Below are 10,840 nucleotides of genomic sequence, written 5' to 3'. Positions count from 1 at the left end.
TTTTTTTTTTTTCTAAGAGTCATTTGCTTTTTGCCTTCCAAATGGAAGAAGTAACAGGATACTTGCTTCTAAGTAGTGATTTTTCAGTAAGAGACAGCTCATGAAAATGCAGGGTGTCTTAGTCAGGGTTTCTATTCCTGCACAAACATCATGACCAAGAAGCAAGTTGGGGAGGAAAGGGTTTATTAAGCTTACTTCACATTGCTGTTGATCACTAGAGGAAGTCAGGACTGGAACTCAGGAAGCAGGAGCTGACGCAGAGGCCATGGAGGAATGTTACTTACTGGCTTGCTTCCCCTGGCTTGCTCAGCCTGCTCTTTTATCGAACCCAAGACTTCCAGCCCAGGATGGCACCACCCACAAGGGGCCCTGCCCCCTTGATCACTAATTGAGAAAATGCCCCACAGCTGGATCTCATGGAGGCACTTGCTCAACTAAGCTCCTTTCTCTGTGATAACTCCAGCCTGTGTCAAGTTGGCACACAAAACCAGCCAGCACACAGGGTAAAGATGACATTGTTGGAACTTCATGCTTGAGCTGGGCAGTAGTAGGCTTACTCTAAGACAGTGGTCAGTTTACGTGGTGACAGATTGGGAGGCAAGCACAAGGCAGTAAAGAAGGAAGTGGTCTCTCTGTGTGGAATGGAGGAGGGCTGAGGTCTGTGTTGGGCCCTTTTTTCAGTCCCACCTCCTTTCTTTAAGAGTTTGGTAAGAAAGTAATTTTTAGAAAACTCCTAAGGTCAGTGAATGCACAGTTTCTTTCCTGTACTTCTTCACAGTCCAAGCCTGTGCATTGTAAATCTGTAAGAGGCAGAATTTCCTAAATATGTTCACACTGTTATTTTTTTTTTTTTTACTGACAGCTATTGCATGTAAATGGAACCTATGTGGGAAAGACCAACCTGTACCTTAATGGTTGAGTTGGTGAACCTGTGTTTCTAGGAGGGGAATGCCCAACCCAAAAGATGTTTGACTCCAGAGGGAGGTTAGTGGCTCAGATGAGTGAGCCCAGTAGGGCTCCTCATTGAGCACCTCAGGTGCTCAAATGCAGTCATTATGACTCCTTATGTCTGCACCTTCTGCTAGGCTTCATTCCTTAATTAGGAATTCACAAAGTTGGCCTGTTACCCCAACTTCATCTACTTGAGTGAAAAGAGAAGCTCTCTTTACTGTCAGTTGTTGTATAAAGGTCTTTTCTGGTTGGCTGGTCTTGTTGTGACTGACTCTGAACCAATCACTGTCTAGGAAAAGGAAGGAAGGACTGACCATGTGATATGCTCATTACCATAACAGTTTTATGGATGGGTGCTTGGTTCACTTCTTTTTTCCTTTTACTAATGATAGATATTTAAGTGGCTGAGATTTAAATAGAGGTTTAAATTATGATGCATACGCTGTTAAAGTTTTAAAGCAAACATTACAAATTTCAGGCACAAAAATAGGCCTGGTAGGAAGCCACTCTGTTATTTGGATGACGTGAGCAGAAAGATGGGAATCCTCTAGAAGGAAGTTCATCAGACAGGCTTGAATATATAGCAGCGGTTCTCAACCTTCCTAAAGCTACAACCCTTTAATATAGTTCCTCATGTTGTGGTGACCCATAGCAATAAAATTACTTTCAGTGCTGTGCCGCGCCGATCACCCTGGCCAGCAGGGAAGAAAGACTAGCACACCAGTTCCTTCCGGCAACAGTTTACTCAGGAGTTGTTAGTTACATCATGGTGAAAGGTGTGCCCCTGAATGGTCCGTGAGTGCTGCTTAAATACCCTTCGTAGGACTGCCCATGAGCCCATACCACATTTTGCACCATCATTGGCTACAGCCTCATGACGAAAGATCAGGCCACTGGCAGGTGCAACCCTCTTGCCAAATAAGGACTTGTTTACTCCTTAGCAGAAGAATGGCAGGCGCCATCTTTAAGGCGCAGCAGCGCTCCACACAGTGCTACTTCATAACTGTAAATTTGCTATTGTTTTGAATTGTAATGTAAATAGCTGTGTTTTTTGATGGTCTTAGGTGATCCCTATAAAGTTATTTGACCTCCACCCCACCCCAAAGGTGTCATGACCTACAGGTTGAAAACTGCTGATTTCTAGTCTTATAACCTAATGAGGAAAGTTAATAGGTAATAGATGCCATAGTATGCATGGGGCTAGATTCTTTACTGCTGAGTTTCAACCCCAATGTGGTACTTCTTTCTTTGAGGTTATTTTATTTTATATATGTGAATATTTTGCATGCATGTACATATGTGTACCACATGCATGCCTGGTACCCTTGGGGTTCAGAAAAGTGCATCAGGTTCTCTGGAACTGGAATCATAGATGGTATTGAGTCACCATGTGGGTGCTGAGAACAGAACGCAGGGCCTCTGCAGTAACAACCAGGTCTTCTGCAAGAACCACAGGCTTTCTTATCTGCTAAACTGCCTCTGATGCTCTTCTCTAAGACTTTTATCATTAAAGCATGTTGGATTTTGTCAAAAGCTTTTTGTGCATCTGTGGAGTTGATCAAGAGGTTTTTTTATCTTTAAGTTCATTTATGTGATTTGTTGGCTTAATGTATGCTGAACCATATCTACATCTCTGGGACACAGCTAATTTAATGTTTTTGATATATACCTGTGTTTGGCTTGCAAACATTTTATTCATGATTTTAACATTAGTGTTTGTCAGGGATATTGGCTGGTAGTTTTCTTTTTATGTGTGTGCGTATGTGTTTTTATTTGGTTTTGATATTAGAGTAATACTTTGTAGTCATTTACCAATACTAGTTTTGATTGGCATAGCTGTGCTGTGTGTTTGTGGGTGCACGTGTGACTCACCATATTAAATGTATATGAGTATTTGTCTTTATGTATTTATGTGCACCAAAAGTGTGCCTGGTGCCCAAGGAGGTCAGATGAAGGTGCCAGATCCCTTGAACTGGACTTAATGGTATAGCCTTCATGTGGGTACTGGAACTGAACCTGGGACTTCTATAAAATCAGCAAGTTGTCTTATCTGCTGAACCATCTCTGTAGCCCCACCAATCACTCTTTAAGGTCAGGTATACCAATTCCTTCTCACAGCACTTGGAGGCCTTGGTGGCCATTGGCCTCAGCAGCAGTGGCTGATGGGAATTGTTGGCTTTCTGTTTCTTTTCTCTTGAAAAGACCCTGTCCTACTTTCCCTCCCTAGTATTAGTTATGGTGTTTTCAGTTCAGTCATGGGGTGTTCTGTATCTGCAGAACTTGCAGGGTTGTTTCCTTGGTTTATCTAACTGTTTTCTGTGGACTCCGGCTTCACAGAGTTCATAAGATTCAAGGTTGGTGAGAATGGTTTACCAATACCATGCTAAGTGGATTTTCATAAACCTCTGTTATTTGTAACTTTTTTCTGTACTACAAAAGATGCCTTCTGCATCCTGTGATGTACGGCTGGATGACATAGAAGATATCATATCACAGGAAGATTCAAAGCCACAAGACAGACATTTCTCAAGAAAGCATGTGTTTCCTAAAGTACGAAGGCGGAATACTCAAAAATATTTGCAAGAAGAGCCCAGGCCACCAAGTGACAGGTAAGCATTCCTCATAGTTACATTCACTTCTGTCCCAGGAGAGGCTAGCACTGCTGGCCTACACCGTATGTGCAATAGCTCCAAGTCTAGGGTCTTTGTATTTCTAATAGGAAACATAGAGCTTCAAAAAAATGGAATTGCTTCAAATCTGGCAAGTAATAGGTTAAAAACTCAGAAATACCAAGGGCATGGGGAATTAGGGAAATGAATATGATCAAATTATATTGAAGAGAATTTTCCAAGAATTAATTAGAAACAAAACAAAATACCAGATTAAATGTTCTTTGAAGGAAGGTGATAGGACACTAGGAATTGTTTTGATTTGACTATAGTTGGTATAAATCTGTTATAATTGCAAATTAAAACTTTGTGATTCCTTGTTGGCAGTGGTGTTTTGGACATGTGATTATTCTTAGCATATTAGTGAGTGCTTAGGGATCACACAAAGGCACTGGGCACCAAAAAAAAAAAAAAAAAAAAAAAAAAAAAAAAAAAAAAAAAAATCATTGTCCTGTTTATACTTTTGTGGTGGGATTCTAGACAGTAAGAGTCTAATATGACAGTGCAGAAACGATTGCACAGCTGTACAATGTTAGCTTGTAATTGTTTATCTAGCAAATCGTGGGCAGGTGTAATGTTTACTTTGTTTAGATGATTGAGCTTTTCAAGGCAGTGCATGTAGAATGTGTTTTAACTAGTGGAGTTTGTCACATTTATTCCAAGCATGTCTTTATTGTCATTTCTGTTTACTTTTAAATTGTTAGAGCAGTCTAAGAGGTTTTTTCTTTCCTGAATAAATTCTTTAGAAACCTGTGACTGGAGTAACATTAATTATGGAGTTTTCAATTTTGTTTATTTTTAATCTATAAGTTTTATGTATAAAGATTGCAACTAGTATTTAAGAGTGTGTGAACAGACAGATCATCAGCCTTCATTTTTATTCTTTATATGTTTTCTGTGTTGTATATGTGTGTAAATGTTCATGAGAGTATACAGGTACCTGTGTATGTGTGTGTGTGTGTGTGTGTGTGTGTGTGTGTGTGTGTGTATTCTACAGGTCAGATTAGGTATCTTCCTTGATTGCTTTCCACCTTATTTCTTGGGACAGGAACTGTCACTGAAGCTGGAGCTATTGATTCTGCTAGGCTGGCCAGCCTGTGTGTTCTAGTGATTCTTCTCTCTTCTCCTTTGGCAAGCACTGGGGTTACATATGCCTGCTGCTCCACTTGAATTTTTTCTGGGTGCTGGGTGTCCAGTACCCCCAGGTCATGTCCTCATACTTTAATGGCTTCACCATCTCTCCAACCCTTACTTTTTCTTTGGGTGTTACTGCTGCAACTGCCATTTTCGGTATGACCATTTATATGTATCTTTCTAAAGGTTGCATCAGGCATTAGTAGTATGGCTAGTAGGATTAAAAGTACAATCCAGAGAAGTACTTTTTCTGAGGCAAAATCTCTTGTAGCTTGTTCCACAGATGACCCTGAACTTCCTACTTCTCTTTCCTAAGTGCTGGGATTACAGGGGTGTGCCACCTGGCTTGAAAGGACATTTTTAAAATTTGTATTTAAAATGTTTTGGAAAAATTACATTTTATTTATTTATGATGTATGATTATGCATGAACACATGCTGAAGCATGTGAGTGAGGGTCAGAAGTCAACTTGTTGGAATCAGGTCACTAACATGTGGATCTTGGGATTGAACTCAGGTCATCAAGCTTGGTTGCAGGCACCTTTACCTGCTAAGCCTTCTCATGGATCCAAAAGGACATTATTTATTTACTTTTAACATTATTTTCACCTTTTATTGAAAATAGATTTTTTTCAATGCAGTATATTCTGATTATGATTTATCCTTCCTCTACTCTTTCCAGCTCCTACCCATCTTGCCTCCCATCTAGATCTACCCTTTTTTTGTCTCTCAGAAAACAAACAGAATAAAATATAATGTAATAAGATAAGACAAAAAGGCACTGAATCTATGAGTATAGCAGAATGTCATTAGGAGTCATTTTATTGCTACATTTGCTTAGTAGAACAGTAGTATTTAGTTTTACCCTAGTTTCTGGCCTATCTAGTCTCAGGTTCTTGGCCACCCAAACATTGTTGGAGATGGGTTCCATCTCATGGAGTGGATCATAAATCCATCCAGATATTAGCTGGTTTGTCTCACAAGCCTTGTGCTACTGTTGCACTAATGCAGTGATTCTTTGCCTTCCTAATGATGCAACCCTTTAGTACAGTTCCTTATGTTGTAGTGACCCTCAATTATAGAATTATTGCATTGCTATTTCGTAACTGTAATTCTGCTATAGTTATGAATTGTAATGTAAATATCCAATTTGTAGGCTATCTGATATGCAATCCCCAAAGGGTCCCAACCAGTGCGTTGAGAAGCACTGTCCTAGTGCATCTGGAATTCAGGTCACCATTGGAGACTGAAGAGTTTGTAGCTGGGTTGGTGTTCACCCTTCTCCTTTAGGAGTCTGCAGAGTACATTCCAGTACTGTGACTGTTTAGTCGGTAGGGGGAAGGCTCTAGGTAGGCGATAGCTGGACTTCTCCATGCTCAGTGAGTTGTGTAAGTGTGTCTTCAGCAGTAGGGCCTCACCATAGCTTATGGAAAGCATTCTGTAGGACTGCAGTCTTGGCAACAGCCTGGGTTGTTTTGAGGTTCCCTTGGGACCCTTTGGCCAACAACTCAGTTAGAGGTAACCTATTTCTTTCTTTCCTTCTTTCTTCCTTCCTTCCTTTCTTTCTTTCTTCCTTTCTTTCTTTCTTTCTTTTTTTTGGGGGGGGATCTGAGACAGGGTTTCTCTCTCTCTCTTTTTTTGTTTTTTTTTTTTTTTGAGACAGGGTTTCTCTGTGTAGATTCAGGGTTTCTCTGTATAGCCCTGGCTGTCCTGGAACTCACTCTGTAGACCAGGCTGGCCTCAAACTCAGAAATCTGCCTGCCTCTGCCTCCCAAGTGCTGGCATTAAAGACGTGCGCCACCACTGCCCATTGAGGTAACCTATTTCTAGTCCTGGCATTTGGTGACAAGAGATGCAAAAGGACATTGTTTAAATACAGAGATTCTTCCTGTGATTCCCTGGTTATTTATCTAGATTTTAGTTTTAAAACACTTTACTTGTTATTGTGTCTGTATGCAGAATGTGTTTAAGTCTTAGGTAGGGTTTTTATTGCTGTGATGAAACACCATGACCAAAAAGCAAGCTGGGAGGAGACTGTTTATTCAGCTTACACTTATTTTCACAGCACTTTCATCATTGAAGGAAGTCAGGACAGGAACTCAAACAGGGCAAGATCGTTGAGGTAGAAGCTGATGCAGAAGCCATGGAAGGATGCTGCTTACTGGCTTGCTCCCAGTGGCTTGCTCCCAGTGGCTTGCTCAGCCTGCTTTCTTCTAGAACCCAGGACCATCAGCCCAGGGATGGCACTACCCACAATGGGCTGGACCCTCCCCCATCAGTCAGTAGTTAAGAAAATGCCTTACAGCTGGTTCTTGTAGAGGTGTTTTCTCAGTTGATGTTTCCTTTTCAGATAACTGTAGCTTGTGTCAGGTAATTACTAGACTAGCTAGCACGAAGCGTGACTGCGATCATCATGTCTGGGACGGGTTCTCTCCTTCCACCTTTACCTGCTTCCCAGGCATCAGGCTCAAGTGGCCAGGTTTATGTGCCAAGTGCATCTACCTGCTGATCTAGCTCACTGACCCTTATTTTAGAGTTTTGTTGTAACAGCAGATTTTAAAATAATTTGATGCATTATGTAACTAGGTTGTGAATTGATTCTAGTTTGTTTTTGTGAAATGTGCCCTAAAGTCATCTAGTGGCTTTTATCTTAAAAATCACTTACAGATACTCACTTTGTTTTAATTGATTACTTAACAGCACTATTCCAGGCATACAGAAAATTTGGATAAGAACATGGGGCTGCTCACATAATAATTCAGATGGAGAATACATGGCTGGACAGCTGGCTGCCTATGGCTATAAAATTACAGGTAATGAGATCCATAATGTGTTTTATTGATTACATTTCAGAGTTGTAGATTTTGGAGACAGGTTGTCTAACCCCAGCAATTTAAGGAAATTTTAGAGTAATTTAATGATATGAAGGTAGAACACTAATAGCATTAGACAACTGGTTACATATTCCTTGACTTTTACTGTATTTTTGTTTGTTTATCTTACATTTTATTTGTGTGTGTATATGTGGGGGACACAGTGTGCGGTGGTACATGTGTGGAAGTTAGGGGACAGTTGCAGGAGAGGAGACCACTCTTTCTCCTGTGTGGGATCCTTGGGGCAGGCTTGATGACAGCTGCCTTTGCTCACTGAGCCATCTCACCTGCCTGATTATTTTAAAATAACCATACAACATTTTGTAGTTTGAAGTGAAACAACAGGAAATTCATATAAGGCCTAAGGAGGACATTAGATCCTCTGAGTTTGGAGTTAAAGACAATGAGAGCTGCTACGTGGGTATCAGGACTTAAACTGGGGTCCTCTGGAAGAGCACCATGGTCTTAAATGTTGAGACATATATCCAGTCCCACTATTAGCAATTTGTATTTTATTTTTATGACACTATTTTATGTATAGCAGTTCAATTTACACATTAAATAACATAAGAGAATGATTATATATATTTCTCTTTGGACAGAGTTTCACTATGTAGCTCTGGCTGGTCTGGAACTTGTTATGTCAACTGGCTGGCCTTGAGTTCATAGCATTGATCCTTCTGACTCTCTTGGGATTAAGACATATACCACTATGAGCAGTCTAGCTTCATATTTCCTGTGTGTCCGGGCACTTTCGTGGTTTGCACTCATGTGGGTTCTGGCGATTTAGACTATTAGCTTGCGGGGGAAGTGCTTTATATCTGAGACATCTCCACGACCCTCCTTGTTTTCTTTTTTAACACTGTGGAGTTCACTGAGTCTTTACCTCTGCTAAACATATCCTTTGTCTTGAGCTATAATTCCCCAGCTCTCTGTAGATCTCAAGTTTAGATCTGAAACATAATTTTCATGATTTCTGTATTACTGATGTCAGGTGTTTTGATTATTGTGGATTAGTAGGATTTTATTAAAATTATTAATTTAAATTGTTTTTGTTAATTAAGTATGGGCCTAAAATAACAATGAATATAACATAGGAGTCCTGTACATGATTATTCTGCAGGAAAACTTAAGATTTGGAGTTGTTGTTACTTATTTTTTCTACCATTTTTTATTTTGAAGGAAAAGATTTATAATTAAAAAAAAATATTGTTTTGAGACAGAGATTCAGATTACCCAAGTAGCTGAGGATGGTTTTGCATTTCTGCTCCTCTGTGTGGTTTTGTGCTGGGTACAGAACCCAGGGCAGGAGCATGCTAGGCAGGCATGCCACCTGTGGAGGAAATCCCATGGAGATGAGTGATGTTTCTCCTAACACATGTTCATTCAGAACAATTAGTATCAAGGGTAATGGGAGATGATAGAATTAAATTGGCAAGGTGGCAAGTATGTAAACTTTCCTCATGGGAACTAGTGCTTTTAAAAGAAATATGGTGTGGCTGGGCTGGCAGGGGCACTTGGGAAACTGAGGCAGGAGTACTGTGAGTTGTAGGTAGCCTGCTGTGTAGTAGGACATTGTCTCAAAAGCAAGATGTGATGTGGATGCCTATGCTGCAGGAGCACATTCTTCCAGGAGGCAGCTCTGTGGGCTGACCTTTCTTTCCCTTAGAAAGGCTCTGGGTATTGTTTCTGTTGGGGATCTTGCCAGATTATTTTCAGTGTCTTCATTTTTGGTAAATTGTCATGTCTTGTCATGTCTTCTCACATGAAGTGTTAGGAACAAGTGACCCGTGAGTAAGATTTGGGGCACGCTAGTGAACAATGCTGTTTTAGTTAACAGTAGACACTTCGTCTACTCTATAGCCCAGGCTGGCCTTAAACTCACGGCATCACTCCTTAGTGAGTACTGGGATTTTGGTAGGTATATTTCTGTTTGTTATAATTGGTTCTGGGAATTCTTGAAGAGTAGCAGCAATTCTTCCTTCCTTCCCTTCCTTCCTTCCTTCCTTCCTTCTTTCCTTCCTTCCTTCCTTCCCTCCTTCCTTCCTTCCTTCTTTCTTTCTTTTAAACATACTGTCTCACTGTCTCTTTCCTCTGTGAGGACTAGGCTGGCCTCAGCTCATAGAGCAGCAGTAACTCTTATGCTTTCTGGGTCTCTTCAGACTCTCTCATAATACATTTCTATCAAAGAATTCATTACAGCTGCGTACGTAGTTCTAGTAAAATATGGGCTTCCCTAGGTGGGTCATGCATTCAGAACAACTATGTTACTGTGTAGTTACACCTGCTGCACGTAGGTATTACATGTGCATTGTGGTTTGTGGGAAAGTTCACCCCCTGGTTGAGGCCTCATAAGCACATGAGGGATCTGTGTGTTTGTAGACTATCTTATGGAAGTCAGAACTGAGTGTTTATCTTGGGTGTCCTAGTTTCAGAAAGCTTAAACATTGCTAGGCTTTTACATTGTTGATGGTTTCTTTGTACCTTTGTATATAGCTTATTCATTTAGCAAGTATGTTGTGAGCATACTGTGTATTCTAGGAATTTGTGGAGATACAAAGGGAAGGATCTTTATATTCTTGCTTAAATCTTAGGGGTTATCTTAGGCAATGCTTATTTCTAATGGATTCTTTCCTTTTCTTTTAATAATAGAGAAAAGTAAGATCTGCTGAGTTAAAAGCTTTTATAATTTATATTTTAGAAATACCATGTCAGGTCAGAGTGTGGTATTTTATGTTTGATTTAAGGAGACTTATTTATATCTGAAACTCAATGTAGGGGAGACAACATAGTGGACTGATTCAAGTGTCTAGAGTACTTCTAGGCCTTGGCCACTCAGTGTGAAGAAGTCTCTTTAACTTTTGTGCCTGAGGTCAGTTTCATATATTTGACTCATGTATGGAAATTTCTGTATAAGAAATACATCCAAGAATCACATTACTGTTTAGAAGATTACTAAAATGACGTTCTTAGCTGTGTTGATGTTGACAGAAGTAATGCTTGTTACATAAAGTTACTTAAAAACAGCAACAACAACAAATGTTGACTGATTATCTCAGTTTCCTTTGGTGGCTCATGGTGATGTCACGTCACATGAACATACCAAGCTTACCTAGATAATAATTACATTAAGACACAGAGTAAGCCTGGCAGTGGTAGTGCACGCCTTTAATCCCAGCACTTGGGAGGCAGAGGCAGGCAGATTTCTGAGTTC

The 10,840-nt window shown here is 40.3% G+C and overlaps 1 protein-coding gene across 2 annotated transcripts in view; it reads left to right on the top strand.

The window, feature by feature from the left end:
* Cdkal1 (CDK5 regulatory subunit associated protein 1 like 1) overlaps positions 1-10,840 on the top strand; it is a 555,277-nt gene that overhangs the window by 3,633 nt on the left and 540,804 nt on the right. For both annotated transcript variants that reach the window (XM_031358356.1, XM_031358355.1), the window contains exons 3-4: positions 3,391-3,560; positions 7,454-7,566. In XM_031358356.1, coding sequence (XP_031214216.1) covers positions 3,391-3,560; positions 7,454-7,566 — 283 coding nt within the window. The remainder of the gene's footprint in view (positions 1-3,390; positions 3,561-7,453; positions 7,567-10,840) is intronic.

This window comes from Mastomys coucha, unplaced genomic scaffold (genome assembly GCF_008632895.1).
Source record: "Mastomys coucha isolate ucsf_1 unplaced genomic scaffold, UCSF_Mcou_1 pScaffold7, whole genome shotgun sequence".
Taxonomy (NCBI): domain Eukaryota; kingdom Metazoa; phylum Chordata; class Mammalia; order Rodentia; family Muridae; genus Mastomys; species Mastomys coucha.
The sequence above is the reverse complement of the archived record's forward strand: the minus strand, read 5'-3'. Positions and strand labels throughout refer to the sequence as shown.